A 19,056-nucleotide genomic window follows, 5' to 3' on the forward strand; every position below is an offset into this window, starting at 1 on the left:
TTTTGTATTTTTGTCTTCCTACATGTCTCTAGTTTATATTTTGGTATGATAACCCTTCCAATCTTGTAGCTTAATGGCAGTTATCACTACCTACCGGCTAATGTATCCGGTAGGAGACACAAAGTAGAATCTTTGTGTCTCCTACCCAGGGCATCAAATTATTGCGACAAAAAACAAATATATCCATGTATTCAAGGCTTCATGGGGTGTGCAATTGATAGAAAATAAATATTTTTTTGGGTGAACTCCTCCTTTAAGTTTTTCAGGGGGACTCTCTACCCATTCAGCTATGACCACCCTAGACCGAAGGAGGGTCAACTTTTACAAGCTTATGGAAAGCAGTCTTTTTGCAAACACCAAAAATCTGAGAAGTTATCAATTGCACACCTCATGAAGCCTTGAATACATGGATATATTTTGTTTTTTTGTCGCAATAATTTGATGCCCGGGGTAGGAGACACAAAGATTCTACTTTGTGTCTCCTACCGGATACATTAGCCGGTAGGTAGTGATAACTGCCATTAAGCTACAAGATTGGAAGGGTTATCATACCAAAATATAAACTAGAGACATGTAGGAAGACAAAAATACAAAAACTTTACGGTCACCTTAGGTGGTACCAAAATATGGCTTGGCCCCTGGACTAAATATCGTTTATGTCGGGTGGAAACCTCATATGTCCAAAAACTGTTACTTTTCAGGATTCAAATTCAAAAGTAGCAGATCAACAAGTTGAAAATGCGGCGGATGTGCCGCTTTTGTGTACTTTTGATGCTTTTTTTGTGTGCTGTAGTATGATCAAGTAGGGCGATAATTTACGAAAAAGTGAAAATATGGAGACTATAGAGGTTTTCTGCCCGACAACAACGATATAGAACTTAACCACGTGAACCCTAGCATCCCATTTCTGGGGGCGACGAACATAGCAGAAATAGCAGATCTACAAGCTCACAACAAGTCCTATTGTGAGCATTGTGATCGGCTGTTTTTTTTTTGTTTTGTTTTTTGTACATTTTTTAAAAATCTTCCAAAAATAGGGACACCAGGGTTTAATGTTGATTTAAAAAAAATAAGTGTTTGGAGATCCCGTGCATACTACAGTATGCACAGCACCTAACATGTTGAACTGCACACGTGGACAGCATAGAAATGACTAGAAATCGAATGAAGAATCCAATCCAGCAGATGGCAAACAGATGTGAAAGGCACATACAAGTACACACACACACACACACAAAGATGTGCTTTGATAAGTGTACTCCAATGAGCAAAACATCAAAAGCTCTGCAGGCCTACAAACGAACGCAGATTGTGGTGTTGTGTATAAAAATAAAAACGGTTACTCATCTGAGCCATCTAATATCAGCGGAGCGGAGAAGTAGTTCTAAAAAAGGAAACCCGCTCGTTTGGTTTCCTCAGCACCGCTTCTGTTATGGATGGACAACACTTTACATTGTAAACAATTAGCAGAAGATGATTCATTAGGAATGTACTGCATTCATTTCTCCACACAAGCTCGAAGCTCTGCCATAAAACACACACACACACACATTTTCTATTACTATACTTGCAAGGACATTATGAATGGCACTTTTAAAATGTCTTTTTTCTTTTACCCTAAAGCCCCAAATCTACAAGCTCACAACGCATTGCGCTGCGACGCATTGTGAGCTTGTAGATTGGCTTTGTTCTGTACATTACAGCGGCAGGCAACTAAGTATAAATCTGGTATGACTCTAACTAGCCTGGGATCCAGACTGATTGCTACGCTCTGCGTTTGTTTTGCTTCACAGTCTGGAAAGCCTCCTATCTCCGTGCACAAACGGGAGAAAGCGCGGCTTCTGATTGGTCTGTGTGTGTGTGTGGTGGGGGAGGGGGGGGGGGCAGTGTTGTCCAATGTAAAACTCGAGTCACTTCCTGACTTGCCTACGTAATAGAAATACGAGTCAAATAGGACCCTGGCCAGACAGAGTAGTGGAGTGAGAAAAAGATGAACGTAAATCAGTCTGGACTCCAGGCCAGACTCTAACCCCTAAACCTAACCTCAAATGTCTGATCTTAACCCCAACCAGAATAATACAACCTGAATCATTTCCTGATTGTAAGCCCGACTCCCCTTCTCAAAGTCTACTATAGGCTACTTCTAGGGGCATTTGGCCCTCACAAGTATAGTAATACACACGCACGCACGCGCACACACACACCAAGGAAGAGTCATCACGATAACGCGTTTCAAGTGCTATTTCCTTGCTCCTGTTCGAACAGCAGCATGGCGAGCTGCGAGCGGGCGCCCAGGCCCTCCAGGTTGCTCTGCACACAGCGGTGGTAGAGCTCCTCGCTGAGGCGCGGGTTGCACGCCTGGTGGCGGTACTGCTGGTGCAGCGCCGGCTCCACCGCCCGGAACACGTGCAGCGCCGAATACTTGACGAACATGTCGTAGACGTCCAGCGACTCCAGCAGCTCCTCGTTCTCCTGCACGTCGGCCGTCATGCGCGTGCGCGTCGACATGTAGTCCGAGTTGTAGAAGCACGCCTCCTCGAAGGCGTGGCGGTCGAAGTGGCCGGCGTCCCGGAGCAGGTCGATGGCGGCCGGCGGCTGCTGGTTGTGGTAGGCCACGTCGGGGTTGTAGTCCTGCAAGCACAGTATAGGCCCCTCACAGTTAGTACATGACGTTGCTGTTGGGCATAAACCTCCTATAAAACATTTAGAGGTTAGGTTTAGGGGTTAGAGTCATGCTAGATTTATACTTAGTTGCCTGCCGGTGGCATGTACAGTTCGAGTCCCCATCCCGACAACCTTTCCTGTGTCTCACTCCTCATCTATCTCTGCCCATATCCTGTCAACCTACTGTTTTATCAATAATAAAAATACAAATGTTGCAAGTTTGCTAAAAATTAGAAAAATATCCAGTTAAAAAAAAGGAAAAAAAGAAAGGAATACATGGGCAACACATTCTCCCATACTGCACCCGAGACCAAGTTTAAAATAAGAATTTTATGCATTAAAAATCAATACAAGGCAATCAAAACATTTAATTGGTAGTGGATGGACCAAGAGAGGTAAAATGTCATGATGGTGACAACCCTACCTGGAAGTGAACAGGGAAGAACACCTGCCAGTTGTTGATGGAGTTCATTCTGCAACGGTTCAGGAACTCCGTGTTGACGTTGGTGTTGACGTTGGCCAGGAAGAACAGCGTGTCCACCGGGTGCTTCTTCGAGATGATGTCCATGAACTTGATCTGCGACGGCGTCTCCGTCTTCACGCTGATCCACGGGATCTTCACGGCGGGGTACTTGCGCTCGTACACGGTGATCTGCGCCTTGACGGCGGCGAAGATGTCGTTGTGGTTGACCTGCTGCGCCTCCACGGGGTCGTAGATGAACAGCAGCGTCAGCACGGCGTTCTCGCTCGTCTCGAAGGCGTTGGAGGCGAACACCTCCATGAAGCGGTCGGCGTAGCTCCGGTCCTGCAGCGTCAGGGGGATGATGACGTGGATGCGGGTGGCCTCCGTGACGTAGGGCATGGGGATGATCTCGATGCGGCTCAGCGGGCGCACCAGGTGGACGCGCTTGGTGACCGAGCGGCTGTGGCCCTTCTGGTTGACCACCTCCAGCTGCAGGTCCAGCGTGTATTCCATGCCGCGCGTGGGGTCGAAGCGCCGGTACCCGTTGATGAGCTGCTGCTTCTTCAGACGGAGCACGGGCTCGTACTTCCTGTTGAGCTCGCCCATGGCCACGTCGATGATGTCGGCCACGTCCAGTTTGTCGACCCCTTGCAGCTCACACTTGGGCGAGCTGTCGGCGCACGCGTAGATCTGCTCCTCCGTGAAGTACTCCCACCGCAGGACCTCGAAGCGGGACTTGGGCTCGAAGGGCGGGTTGACGCCCACGGGCCACTGGGAGGTCCGGTTGCCGTCGAAAGCCACCACGCTCACGTTCTTTATTTCCTCCTGTGGGAAATGTGAGAAGAATGTGTGAAAGGAGCACTTTAACACTATTTCAACCTATCTTTATATAATTGGTCCTCACCAAGATAGATAGATAGATATCTTTATTAAAGCTGTCACTCCGCAACACGCATATTAAAATCAAAGCACGTACCAGAATAAAAGTGGTGGACCACTCACAAGGAGTTGTGAGACACTTATCAAAAACAAATAAAACATAAATTATAGAACTATTAAAACAAAATACACCAATGCTCATTATAAGATTGCACCATTTCTGTCTACTCACTCTGCATCTCAGAGGAGTCAGTTAAAAATATGTCTACCAGTGACATCATCGATTGGCAGGTTAATTTCAAACAAGATTTTACCAATGCAAACTTTTATTAATGCAAGAACAATGGCTTCCGTTTCAACACGCAAACTTTCCAGGACGAGAAAGGCTGTAGTTTCTATTATCTTGGAATCCCCATCGATGATGCCATTGGTAGGCAGGTTTCTGAACTGTCCACAGCCCACTAATGAGACGCAGAGTGAGTAGACAGAAATTATGCCATCTTAGAATGAGGATTATTAGTGAGGACCAATTATATGAAGATAAGGATGACAATTTAAGTGAATACAATTACCTATTCAAGCATGTGACCTTCATACTAGGACGAATTAGTACATTTTGGACACGAGCAGAAGGGATCTAGAACAGTGATCCTCAACCTTAATTTCAAGGACCCTTATTTTGATATGCATTGGTTCGTACACTCTCAAGAGTTACAGACCTGTAAAAGGTCCACTTAGAACCCCCTCAAGGAACCCTGAGGGTCCCTGGACGATTGATTGAACAACTGCTTTTACGGGTCTGTAACGCAGAGTGGATAAATGGAACCGGGTCCATTTGGTAACCAGAACGATGGTAGCGGCAAGGAACTGATCTCAGGTTGTTGAACCCCTGTGGCTCTTGTGTCTGGTGGCTCTCGTCGGTTTAACATGAAAAAGCCATATGAGGACATGCATCCATTTGTGCACTCTCAGAGTTACAGACCCGTGAGGGGCCATTTGAGAACCCCCTCAAGGACACATGGAGGTCCCCAGACCCTCACGTTGAGAACCAGTGATCTAGAGTGTTTTTTCAGGAAAATGTATGACGCAGACCTATTTGTTTTTTTGTTACCTGCAGCTTAGCAATCTCTTCGTAGGTTCGCTGCAGTTCGACCTCACTGAAGTGTCTGTGCAGTCGATACATCTGCTCCGGGTCGACCACAGGGTGGACGGTCAGGGCGTTCTCAAACTGCACACTCTCCTCTTTGCTTGGATCAGCGTCCTTCTCCAGCTTGTGATGATAATACTGAAGCCCCTGGAACACAAAGAAGAGAGAAACATCTTATTCTCTTAAAAAGGAGCAATTGTTTGCCCATTTTCAACCTCATCTTGATACAATTAGAGTACACAATGTTAGTGTGTTCCACAATGATGTTAAATGTGGGAGTAGTTAGCTATGACTTTATAGCCCCGTTCAGATATAAAAAAACGAATTTTGAGTGACGGTCTCTTGTTACGGCATTTATGCCTGCTTGGGACCTATTTCCGCTATTAATGTGTTTATGAAAGTATACAATTATCAAATGTCAGTCATTTCTTCATATATATTCAGTTATTTGGCATGTCTGCCCTGTGCAATTTTTGTTTACGAAGCCTAAAGGGCAAACAGAAAAAATACATGTATTCATATGTTCCAATGTTCAATGGCAAAAACACAATTCAATCGTTAATCACAATTACTTGTCTGACAATTAATCGTCAACTTTATTTTTTTAATCGGAACAGACCGAGCCCTAGGTTGTGAATCACTGCCCTAAACAGAACAACGGCCCAAGAAGCTTGAGCAGAGAAAAAAAAGAGAAAATCCACTCTGATCAAGCTATTAAAAGTACAAAATCATCTAATGGATGATGGAGCCGGAAGGTCAGTCTGTCTTATTAACGTTTGCCAACAGCTTGTCATCTTTACTGTTAGCACTTTGTGAAGCTTAATTTATGACTTGTTGCATGTTTGTTTTTAGACCTTATTAATCACTCTCATTAATCACTCCTCTATTCTTAGTAAAAAACTAACCCGAGATAAAACTGTTGCTTTATTTCCATCTACAGCAGACTAACCCATTTAGATTTTTTTTTTATGTTGATTCGTTAAAAAATGATAATAATTTTAACCTGCTTCTCGATTATTCCATAAACCTACATGGGATTAAGGTTATTGGTTCTAAATGTCGGTTTCGATATATTTTATATATCGTCTCTGCTATTCAAAAATAGCAAAAGTATCAGATCTACAAGCTCAAATTGCGTCGCTTCGCGCCACATTTCGAGCTTGTACATCTGCTACTTTTGATACTTTAGTGTGACACTGTGGTATGATCAAGTAGGGCATACATGGGCAACTGGCGGGCCGGGGGCCACATGCGGCCCCCACCTTCACTTAATGCGGCCCGCAGGTTAATATCGGAATACTGACGTATTATTGATTTCAGCTGTTACAATTCCAAACATGCAAACATGACCCACTTTAATTACTTCAGTCTATATTAGTAGCTTAATGACTAGTATTAGTAGCTTAATGTATAGTATTTTCTGTATTTTTTATGTTAAATGTATTACTTTTCAGGATTCCGATTCAAAAAGCAAAACAAATATTCAGGACTCCAATTTAAAAAATTGCAAAAACAGCAGGTTCTACAAGCTCAAAACGCATCGCACTGCAACTGGTTTTGAGCTTGTAGATCGGCTATTTTTGCTACTTTTGTGTGACATAGAATGACGAAGTAGGCCATTAATTAGGAAAAAAAAGAATAAATAAAAATACGGAGACAAGAGGTTTTTGTACGGTATATGCAATGTGGCCCTCTGGAGTGAGTGTGGAAATATAGTGGCCCTCTCCATCACTAAAGTTGCCCACCCCTGAGCCACAGCCTCTCTACCCTCTCAGCTACAGCCTCTCTACCCTCTCAGCTACAGCCAGCCGGCCCCTTACGTTGGTGAGCAACATGTTGATGTTTTCTCACCGAAAATAACCGATCTTCAGGCTTCCAAATTGCAGCGCACACCGCGCATTTAAAAAAACAGCTATTTTCAGCGTGCGACGCTGTCGTGCGTCTAAATATAAACCGACGTTCCTCGAGTGAGTCGAGTCACATTATAATCAGTAGATACTGTACATGCCTGTCATTGCTGGGCTTTTGCAGCTAAATAGATGCTTCTGTGTTCTCTCTGCGAGCACAGCCAGGAGTGGAAGAAGTACTCAGATTCTTTTTTTACTTAACTTTACTTACTTACTTTTCTCTTCTACTTGAACCCGGTTTCCTGCAATAGTGCAGATTTATTTTCTTTTTTTTATATATACCATTGAGCTAATAGAGCCTGTCTGCTTGCTCAGGGGGTAAATTGAATCTTGACTATCGGGTCAACATTCGTGTCTAGGTAGAAGACACGAATGTTGCAATAGAAGAGCTGGGAGACAAAATACAATCAACCTAATCGTATTAACATACTCTACCACAGTGTTTCCCAAACATTGGGTCGGGACCCATTTGTGGGTTTCTTCATTTCCAAAAAAAATGTTTAAATCATTTCAAAACATTCAAAACTTGTAGATCTGCTATTTTCACTAGTTTGGGTCTCGGGAAGAGATCTGATTTCTCTTTTGGGTCTCGAGCTACAAAGTTTGGGAACCACTGCTCTACCATACAGATTGGACAACATTACAAGTTAAAAAATAAGTTACATAGTGCCGCTTTAAGGAAAATTTAACAATACCACATTATAAAAACAAATGTATTCAAAATGTGTTCAAACTTTTTTTGGGGGGGAAATCAAAATGATCGAAGTAACTTACTAGTAACTAAAGTTGTGAAATAATTGTAGCGGAGTTAAAATAGTATAATATTTGCCTCCGAGATGTAATGGAGTAGAAGTATAACAATGAACATACATACTCAAGTAAAGTAAAAGCACCTCTGAGTTTTTTAAGTACAGTACTTGAGTAAATGCACTTTCCACCACCACAGTGAAGTGGCAACTGTTTTCATCCGCTCTCCCAGGGTTTTTCTTTTGACTTTTCCCCTACTTTCTTTCTGAGTGTGAGTGTGAGTGTGAGTGTGAGTGTCTCTCTCTCTCTCTCTCTCTCTCTCTCTCTCTCTCTCTCTCTCTCTCTCTCTCTCTCTCTCTCTCTCTCTCTCTCTCTCTCTCTCTCTCTCTCTCTCTCTCTCTCTCTCTCTCTCTCTCTCTCTCTCTCTCTCTCTCTCTCTCTCTCTCTCTCTCTCTCTCTCTCTCTCTCTCTCTCTCTCTCTCTCTCTCTCTCTCTCTCTCTCTCTCTCTCTCTCTCTCTCTCTCTGCGGGAGTCTTCGTCGCCTGAGGCGCTCTGATGACCACCAAACTCTCTCCTCTCCTCTTTGTTTTCCCACTTTTTAACAAGATGGTTTCCAGCGGTCTAACGCAACTAGTACATTTACTCAAGTACTGTACTTAAGTAAAAGTTACAGCTATATTACAAAACATATCGTTAAAATCCAGGGTAGAAGAGGAAAGTTACATAGTGCAGCTTTTAGTAAAAAATAAATAAATACAAATATTTTTCCACCACTGATGGTTTCCTGCTGTGCCCGGTGCCCACAGGAGAGAAAATGGCAGCGTGGCACGTGCACTGCAGACATTGTGGGCACTCATACGCTGTATAATCATGGGTTACTTTTAATTTCACTCAAGAGTGTCCAAATGTAACCAAATGGAGTTAGAAATGGGTAAAAACTGAGCATTTTGATGGATACTTGTATGAATAACAAATGGACTTTTAACCCAAGACCTGAGGCGATTCTACAACAATTCTAAATTCTAAAAACAGTTTTCTGTTGCTATATCAGTGGTTCTCAGACTATTTAATATCAAGGACCACCTGAAATGATATGTATTTGTCCTGACTGACCCCCATCTCAAAATATGTTGCTAAATAATGGTTAAAGTGGTTACACACAGATGCCTTCCCAGTTTGAATGGGTTAAGATAGTCGTGTTTCTTTGAGCAGCTTGCCAAGCTCTTTAGATTTGCATGCATGTGTGCGTTTGCGTGTGCGCGTTGAGTGGGGAGCTCTAAAGTCAAGCGGATCCTAAATTGCTGTTTTTGTCACTGTATATTTGCACATAAGTGAAATTAGCCCTCTGCATTTACCCATTGTAATCATTAGGAGTAGCGGGCACAATTAGTACAGAGCTCGGGAGCAGTTAGGGGTTTTGCTCAGGGGCATTTCAACACATAGGTCCGGGGCGCGAACCAGCGACCTACTGTTTCCCACTCAGTCCATTGATAGATACAGGTATGGGTGCAGAATAATCATTAAAAAAACAATATAATAGACCGAACATGTGCTGGTTAGGTTTGCATAATGTATGAACCATTCATGGATATTAATAGAGGCACAAGTATCATGTGCATTCTATCACCAGTAAAAAAAAGGCCTATAAATCTATCTGCATGTGGACTGACAGGGTTAGCATAGGTTATGAACCTTTCATATAATATAGATAGAACCCCAGCTATATCTATACTATAGATCAGGGGTCTTCAATGTTTTCAGGCCAGGGACCCCCTAGCTGAGAGAGAGATGAAGCAGGGACCCCCTCTAAATTGTATACAATTGTGTTGCAGATTAAACTTTTTTTGTTTACTTGGTATGCTCTTTTTCCCCTCTACACCAAACACCTCTTAGCCAAAAATAGACGATCTACAAGCTCACAACGCCTCGCAGCGCGAGGCGTTGTGAGCTTGTAGATCTGCTATTTTTGGCTAAAGTTCTCCTCAGATAATGGATGCTAAGGTTCAAGTGGTTACGGTAAAAAAAAAATCATATCACACAAAGATTTGGCGGACCCCCTGTAGTAACTCTGAGGACCCCCTAGGGGTCCCGGACCCCCTGTTGAAGACCCCTGATCTATACTATAGATTATTGGTTTACTCATGTATTACTATTTTTATGCATTTCATGTATTATGATGTACTATCTTGTGTCCTTGCGAACTGTAAATCGCTCTGGATTAAGAGCGTCTGCTAAATGCCTAAATTGTAAACTGTAACTGGAGGATAAATCAAATGACACCGACTGAAGGCATCCTGCACCTTACTGCTTTTACCTAACAGTGGTAATAGTCTCTCCTCAGAGCTTCTTGACCCCCTACGTGCTAATGCCATTACAGCAGTAGGGCATGTTGAGTCCACAAGGGATTTATTTTCACACCCTGACCCTACCTGAACTCACCTGGACAGATTATCCATTTATAACAGCTGCTTTTACAGTGCGTGACAGGATGCACGTCTGCTCTATAATCACTGGTGGAAGTAGCTACTCAGATGTGTTACTTAAGTAAAAGTAGCACTACCACAATGTTTGTCTGCATTCCTGCATTAAAAAATGTGACTTGACTAAAAGTACAAAAGTATTGGCATCAAAACATACTTTAAGTACCAAAAGTAAAAGTACTCACTATGAAGAATGTCCCATTTATCTTTTTTTTTCTTTTTCTCCAAGATGTGTCAACTGTTTGAAAATAATCAAATCGGCTATTTTCGAAAAGTGGTTAATATATCGTCTCTGTCGGGTGGAAACCACATTATGTCCAAAACTGTTACTTTTCAGGATTAAAAAATATATATATAGCAAAAGTAGCAGATCTACAAGCTCAAAGGTTTCGAGCTTGCAGATCTGCTACTTTTGTGTGACACTGTAGTATGATAAAGTAGGGCATTAATTAACGAAAAAACACAAAAAGTTAGAGGTTTCTGCCTGACCGCGATGATTTTTTGTAATAATTCATATCTGCAAATCAACTAACTAAAGTTGTCAAATAATCGTACTAGAGTAAAAAAAAAAATACAACATTTGTGTCTGGAATAGAAACACTCAATTAAAGTAAAAGTATCTCAAAACTGTACAGTAAATGTACTTAGTTACTCATTTCCACCACTGTCTATAATACAGATGTCTTCGCTCTGTCACTACAGTGTTAACACAGATGTCTGTTTCATGTCAGTACATTCCCACAGGCAGGGAATCATTTCTGCTGTCATGCCACTGTACTGACTGATACTGGGCCAAGGGGCCAATCATTATATTTGTTTACAAAGCACTTAATAACTTGGCACCTTCATGTATCAAGGATTCTATAGAGTTTTATGTTCCAACCAGAACACTCAGCCAGGTCCTCCTCCACTCTCCTACTAGAGGTTTCCAATGCTTCTCATAAGAATACAGGTGAGGCTGCTTTCTGGGTCTATGGCCCTAAGTTGTGGAACACACTACCACTGGAACTTAAAAAGGCGAGCTCTCTAAGTGTTTTTAAGAGTAAACTGAAATCCTATTTTTTCAATATGACATTTATCTAAATTAATCTTGTGTTCACGTCTTATGCTTTTTACATATATATATATTTTTTTGGTTATTATTGCTATTTCTACTTTGATTAATTTGTATAATGTTGCCCTATGTTGACTTGCTCTGCACTACACTGTTTAGTTATGTTTCTGTTTGCCAATTCAGTTTTTTCTGGCATTCTACCATTTATTGTCTTAATGCAGGGGTCTTCAACAGGGGGTCCGGGACCCCTAGGGGGTCCTCAGAGGTACTACAGGGGGTCCGCCAAATCATTCTGTGATAGGAACTTAGCTTTTTACATTTGAACTTGAACCCTAGCATCCCTATTCTAAGGACAACTTTAGCCGAAAATAGCCGATCTACAAGCTCACAACGCCTCGCGCTGCGAGGCGTTGTGAACTTGTAGATCTGCTATTTTCAGCAAAGAGAGGGGGGAAAAGTGCAGACTAAGTACAGAGTGAAAGTTTACCAAGTATTGACGGTTTAAGTGGTTAAATGTCTGAAAATACACATTAACATGAATACAACATCCATGAAAAGCTTTAATCTGCAACACAGTTTTATGCAATATATAGTGGGGGTCCCTGCCTCATCTGTCTTTCGGACAGGGGGTCCTTGGGCTGAAAACGTTGAAGACCCCTGTCTTAATGTGAAGCACTTTTTTTGTATGAAAAGATGCTATACAAATAAAGTTATTATCATTATTATTATCTGCAGTGGTTGGAGGACAGGTGGTCTCCCTACTCTTTCATTGAGAAACACAGATCTCTGCGGGGTCCGCGTGCCAAACGCATCATCAATTCGGGGCTCCTTGACATGAAAACGTTTAGAGCAGGGTTCTTCAACAGGGGGTCCGGGACCCCTAGGGGGTCCTCAGAGCTACTATAGGGGGTCCGCCAAATCTTTGTGTGATAGGATTTCGTTTTTTTTTACATTGACCAGTGCCACTTGAACCCTAGAATTCCTTTTCTGAGGGGAACATTAGCCGAAAATAGCAGATCTACAAGCTCTCAACGCCTCGCGCTGCGAGGCGTTGAGAGCTTGTAGATCTGCTATTTTTGGCAAAGATGCTATAGGTGTAGAGGGGGAAAAGAGCAGACTAAGTAAAAAAAAACTTTAATCTGAAACACAATTTTATACAATATAGAGTAGGGGGTCCCTGCTTCATCTCTCTCTCAGCTAGGGGGTCCTTGGCCTGAAAACGTTGAAGACCCCTGGTTTAGAGAGAACCATCGCTTTTAAAAAAAACTCACCTCGTGCTCTTCGACGCAGTTGGTGTTGGCGTAGTCGATGATGCACCTCCCCAGCCACTCGTCCGGCCGGGCGCTCAGGATGTCGTTCCTGCAGTTCTCCAGGAAGGGCTGCAGGCGCAGCAGCAGCGCCCGCGACAGCAGGTAGCCAAACCCGCCGTGGCAGTACCTCCTCCCCTCCATCTCCCCGCCGATGAACTCCTCGGGGCTGCCCATGTACAGCTCGTTCTCCATGCTCAGGTGGCCCACCAGGGCCTTGATGCGGTCCGCCTCGGTGTACGTGTCGTCCTGGACGAAGTAGAACCAGTCGTACTCGTTGACGTAGTGCTCCAGCACGTATTTCACGGTCTGGAACATGTTCCAGATGAGCCTCTCGTCGCCGTGCGTGACCACGAACATGCCGTGGGGCACCTTGCGGTTGCGCGTCCCCGTGAAGAACACCACGGTGTCCAGGTGGTGGCTGATGGTGCGGTTGACGGCCACGCCCAGCGTGTTGATGGTGGCCTTGGACGTCAGGACGCCGGCGAAGAGGCGCTCTCGGATGCCCAGCTCCGTGCTGATGTACTTTGCCCTGTGGAAAACACGGTGGTGTAAAAATGATTAAGTACATGTACTCAAGGATAGTATTTAAGTACATTTTTTAGGTGTTTTTTATTTTACTTGAGTATTTCCAATTTTCAGTACTTTTACTTCTACTCCACTAACAGGCAAATATTGTACTTTTACAACTACACTACAATTATTTGAAAACTTTAGTTAATGGTCACTTTGTAGGTTTTGATTATTATTACAAAACATATATTAACCACTTCAGCCCTATATATATATATATATATATATATATATATATATATATATATATATATATACATATACATACACTTTGGCTATTTGAAAATAGCTGATCTACAAGCTCACAACACGTCGCATTGCGACACGCTGTGAGCTTGTAGATCTGATATTTTCAAATAGCCAAAGTGTATGTATAAGATTTTATACATCTGAAAACTAGGACGGTCTGCATAATGAGTACTTTTACTTTTGGTACTTTTTATTTTGATGCCAACACTTTCATACTCTTACTCAAGTAAAATTTGAATATAATACTTTTATGTAACGAGGCATTTCTATATTGCGGTATTGATACTTTTACTTAAGTAAAGTAACAGATGTGAGTACTTCACCTATCACAGGTTTAAAAACCACCAGACAGGTTTTTGGTGTGTCATCACTACCAGTAAAAAGTGGCACTTCCAACGGCATGCAACAGCTTGTGTTGATGCATCACCACAGGGCTGTCACCATCATGACATTTTTACGCCTTCCAAAGGCGTAATGGGTTTAATTGTCCCACAAATAATTGCGATTGATGATTTAATTGTGTGTTTGGCATTGAACATTGGATCAGCCCATTTAGGGCGGGAATCCCTATTTGTAACAATACCTTTCAGGACGGGAACCCCTTTTGGGGTTCTTGTTGCTATGTACAGTATATAGCAACATACATTTTTGGTAATTTCTGAATAAATATTTGAAGTTTTTCAAAGGTCAGGATTTAGAAGGCGTTTTTAGAATCGGCCTCAGGTCTAAATGGGTTCAAAATGACCTTTCTGTTTGCTTTTGTAAACAAATATTCCACAGGGCAGATATGACAAATAACTTGAATACTATTTAACACAAATGACTGACATATTTAATAATTGAATACTTTCAACATATTTGTTTAACCCATTAAGACCGGAAGAAGCATCTGTGTCAAACAACGTGAAAATGTGTGCAAATCTTTGAATATATATTGTTTAAAGCGAACATTTTTAACTCTATTCTTTGCTTCTGGGGGTCCCTGGAACAAAATATTTTGAGATGTGGGTTGGCGGCCAAATACATATAATTTTGGGGGTCCTTGACATGAAAAAGTTTGAGCACCACTGATATAGAAACATACGTTTTTTTCCAGAATACTGTTGGGATTTAGAAGACATTTTGTCGAATCAGCCTCAGGTCTTAATGGGTTAAAATAGCAATAGTCGATCTACAAAGCTAACAAGAGAGTATGCAATAATTGTGACAGGCCCAAGAACTACCGGTAAAAGTGACACTTCCAAAAGACATGCATTACGGCTTGCGTGATTCATCCCTGCCATCACAGATACGGTGGAGAAGCCAGACCTCAAAGTATATTTTTTGCTGCTGTGGCATGCATGGCATGGCTGTTCTGAAGCCTAGTAATATAGAAAGTATGTTAAGGGAAAAGGGGTAATGTTTGGAAGTCGGTTGTTGACGTTGGACAGACTCCAAACCTAACCATATAGAATGACCGTACTGGAGCACAAAGCTCCATCTTGTGTCAAAAGAGCAGCGTGGGCCTGGGTGGAAAAGTAAACACGCAAATATACGGTGGTGATCTAATAAAACCCTTAGAGGATTAATCACTCATGTAATATTGTTTTACTCGCCGTTAAAAGCTTATAATTAATGACATTACGTTGAGGGTTTTTAGGCCACATATCACTGATGTCCACAATGACAAAGAGGCTGGAACGACTACTAGCGTTGATGCAAGGCTGTCGCAAATAAGGACCAGGGTTCAATTCCTCAAATTATGAGTCAACTCACAACTGTTTTTAAACACTTGAACCCACTAGAGTCTAGACTTAGTCTAAACTGGAGCAGTTGTCGTTGTAGTTTGACTGCTTTTTTCCCCGTGTCTACACCAAATCTCATCGCTAAAGATTTCCGATCTACGAGCTCAAAACGTGTTGCGTTGCGCCACCTTTTTCAGCTTGCAGATCAGATATGTTTTGGCTAATGGTCCCCCCAGTATATACAGAGGCTGGTGTTCAAGTGGTTAAAGGGATAGTTCACGCAACAGATTACTTGAATTCATGGATATGAATGGAATTCATGGATATTTTTTTTGTTTTTGTCGCATTCCTAAGCCAACAATTTGATGACCAGCGGACCGGTAGGCAGCGGTCATCATCAAATTATTGCTGTAGGAATGCGACAAAAACAAAACAATATCCATGAATTTAAGTCTCCATGGGGTGACTAGATAAAACTCTACAATTGTTAATGGTCAAAATTGGTTGAAAAGTTCTCCAAAAAGGAAAATACTTGGCCATGGCCCAACGCACATTCCATGCTGTTCTGCATGTCTGAAACCTGGCTTCTGATTGTTGGTATAATCTGCATTGGCCCACCACGACCATTCAAGATTTCTCTGTAAGATCAGTGTTGACCCTAAACAGCAGTAATTTACCAGGCCATAAAAACAAAATAACCCATAAAAAAGACACTTTGAAAATGCTCGTTTGACCCCTGGTTTAGACATATAAATATGTGCTGAAAACACAGTGAAAATCACATTGTCTACTCTGTGTTGATGATAACATAAGATTGAGGATCACAAGTGTAGTCTTGTTACTACAATGTCATGGAGCCAAAACCAACACATTTTACTGTGCTTGATATGACATAACAAATTAAATCTCTTGAATCTTAAAGGAGTAGTTCACCCAAAACATGTCTTATTTTCTATCAATTACACACCTCGTGAAGCCTTGAATTCATGGAGATTTGTTTTTGACGCATTCCTGAGCCAATGATTTGATGACCGGGTGTATTTCTTCTTGTAGGAGCTCAAAGTGTCAACTTTGAGTCTCCTACCGGATACATTAGCATCTTTCCGCCAGTCATCAAATTATTGGCTTAGGAATGCGACACAAACAAAAAGATCTCCATGAAATCAAGGTTTAATGGGGTGTGTAATTGATAGAAAATAAGTCATTTTTTGGGTGAACTACTCCTTTCCTTTAAGCAGATGCTTTATTGAATACATGCTGAACAACAGAACACAGCAAAATCCTCACCGTTAATTTATCCAACGTGTTGTGTGCTTGTAGATCTACTATAAAATCTTGAAAAACTTGAAGATATTGGGGTCCCTGGCAGCCAAATACATGTTAATTTGGGGGTCCTTTGAGAACCAGTGGTTTAGTGTATAATATTAGGTAGAATTTTGATTCCAGGGGTAAACAGAACCTGTGGGGTTTCTAGACAGGAATGTGGAGTAATCGAGCTAATTGGTAGGCCGTCGTCATGGCAACACAATGCTCTCCAGTTATTTTCAACCAGCCAACCGACACATGAAGTGAAATCATCTGAACAGAACAGAGTGACGTTTAGTGATGTGTTCTGTGCAGTGGTTCTAAAAAACTTTTCATTCCAAGGACACAAGTCTGAAAGAGTAGAGCCTCGGATCAAGACGTATTTTATCGATTTTGACATTTGCATATCTATGATACAAAAGTAAAAGTCAGACTCGATGAAATACATCCATGATAGTCTTAATCCAAGGCTAGAGAATGGACCAACCAAATGGACCATGGATCCATTTGTACACTCTCAGAGGTACAGACCTGTAAAGGGTCCATTTAGAACCCCTGAGGGTCCCTGGAGGACCCCACTTTGAGAACCACTGCTAAAGTGGGATTTGTTGTCATTTTTTCAAGTTGCCATAACCACATTGTAGCCCACGAACCTTGGACGGATTGATATTCAACAACAAAACTAAGATTCATAACTATAAATAATAGCCCAATGTTTGACTTGGGATGAGATTGTTAAATTATGGGCTATTTTACCAATATAAAACCACATTAAGACTAAACACTAAAGTCCCCTTTACAAGTGTGAACTGGCCAAGAGGCACATATATAGATATTACACACCTTTTCCAGAATGACAAATACGGGCAATGCAAATCAAATGGTGCAGATCTACAAGCTCGCTACAAGGTCTGAGCTTGTAGATCTGCTATTTTATTTATAACACTTTATAACACTTGTGAAATAGGACATTCTGCATAATGAGTACTTTTACTTTTGGTACTTTAAGTACATTTTGATGCCAATACTTTTTTTTACTTTGACTTAAAAGTCATGTTTTTAATACCAGACTTTTACTTGTAACAGAGTATTTCTGCATTGCAGTATTGACACTTTTACTTGGGTAAAACATTTGAGTACTTTTTCCACCACTGCATATAGACTGTCTATTGTGACATGTTAACCAACCAGACATTATCACATATTGGGGCACAAATCGTGCCAAGATATACATATACATAGATATACATAGCTCATAGCGCGGCACCGAGTGCCGCGCTATGAGCTTGTAGATCTGCTATTTTTGAAAAATCCCTGGCACAAAAACATTTTTGAGATGGGGGGGTCCGCAGCCAAATACATGTCATTTTGGGGGTCCTTCACATGAAAAAGTTTGAGAACCACTGATATAAAATAGCAGATATACAAACTCATAGCGCGGCACTTATGAGCTTGTAGATCTGCTATTTCTGAAAAATCCCTGGCACAAAATATTTTTGAGATGGGGGGGGGGGGTCCGCAGCCAAATACATGTCATTGTGGGGGTCCTTGACATGGAAAGGTTTGCACTGATATAAGTGATGAAAGTATTGATCCATGTTGTCTTACCGGAAAAGTTTCTTGGGACTCTGCTGGACTTGCTTATAGGGGACGACCCTCGGCTGGAAGTCCTCCTGGGAGTCCGTGGTGGTGCTCGCTATGGAGTTGGGTCTTCTGGCCCCCTTCAGCCCAGCGCCCTCCTCCTCCTGCTGGGACAGAGGAGTCAGAGGAGTCTGGTGGTCGTCGTGGAGGAGGCACTGGGTCTCCTCCACCCAGTTCACACTGAGCAGGCTGAGGGTGAAGCCCAGGGAAATGCCGACGATCACCGGGCCGACGGGCCTCAGCAGAGAGATCAGCCATGAGAACCTCATTCTGAGAGGAGAAGGAGGAGAAGGAGAAGGAGAGGGAGGAGGTGGAGGAGGAGGAGAAGAAGAGGGAGGAGAAGGAGAAGGAGCCGTCGGTGTGAACAACAGCAGCCTTGTCTCTGCCTCAGTGAGCATCAAAGAGCATTAAAGCGCATCAAAGAGCAGCAGACTGAGCAGAACTGGATACAAAGTAACGATAATGTTGTAGCCGCTGCTTTCTTTCTTTCTGACTACATTAAAATGTAACCGATCGTTACGTGTCAGTAAGAGTCCCAGTCTGGCCCCTCCCCCTCGGCCGCCTCCTCGGGGTTGCCAGGTTTTGCGCGAGAAATAAGCAACCAGGTATATGAGAACAAGCACCAAAAGAAGCAACTATTAGGCCACATGAACACTTTAAAGGGATAGTTCAGTTTTCTATTGATTGGCCACCCCATGGAGACTTCATGGATATTTTTTTGTTTTTGTCGTATTCCTAAGCCAATAATTTGATGACCAGCGGACCGGTAGGCCGCGGTTCCGGTAGTACACACAAAGGAGACTGTGTTTGTGTCTCCTACCGGAACCACTGCCGGTCATCAAATTATTGCCTTATAGGAATGCGACAAAAACTAAAAAATATCCATGTATTCACCATGGGGTGACTAAGCGATAGA

The 19,056-nt window shown here is 42.4% G+C and overlaps 1 protein-coding gene across 1 annotated transcript; it reads right to left on the reverse strand.

The window, feature by feature from the left end:
- Nucleotides 1-437: 437 nt before the first annotated feature.
- On the reverse strand, nt 438-18,592 carry LOC311064535 (chondroitin sulfate synthase 2-like). The gene is made up of 5 exons (XM_084084394.1): nt 18,108-18,592; nt 12,613-13,180; nt 5,118-5,300; nt 3,089-3,952; nt 438-2,631 (listed from the first exon to the last, which is right to left on the reverse strand). The coding sequence occupies exons 1-5, from the start codon at nt 18,536-18,538 to the stop codon at nt 2,233-2,235; spliced, it is 2,445 nt and encodes an 814-aa protein (XP_083940520.1). The 5' UTR covers nt 18,539-18,592; the 3' UTR covers nt 438-2,232.
- Between the last annotated feature and the right edge of the window lie 464 nt (nt 18,593-19,056).

This window comes from Gymnoscopelus microlampas, assembly GCF_963454915.1.
Source record: "Gymnoscopelus microlampas genome assembly, chromosome: 17".
NCBI lineage: Eukaryota > Metazoa > Chordata > Actinopteri > Myctophiformes > Myctophidae > Gymnoscopelus > Gymnoscopelus microlampas.

What these genes read in the sequence shown, in the direction of transcription:
- LOC311064535 (XM_084084394.1), bottom strand. Translation starts at nt 18,538, where the DNA reads ATGCTCACTGAGGCAGAGACAAGGCTGCTGTTGTTCACACCGACGGCT. An exon ending in AAGAGATTGCTAAGCTGCAG is followed by an intron (nt 3,953 to 5,117) that starts GTAACAAAAAAA and finishes CATTTCCCACAG; the next exon opens with GAGGAAATAAAGAACGTGAG. An exon ending in TCTTCCCTGTTCACTTCCAG is followed by an intron (nt 2,632 to 3,088) that starts GTAGGGTTGTCA and finishes CTGTGCTTGCAG; the next exon opens with GACTACAACCCCGACGTGGC.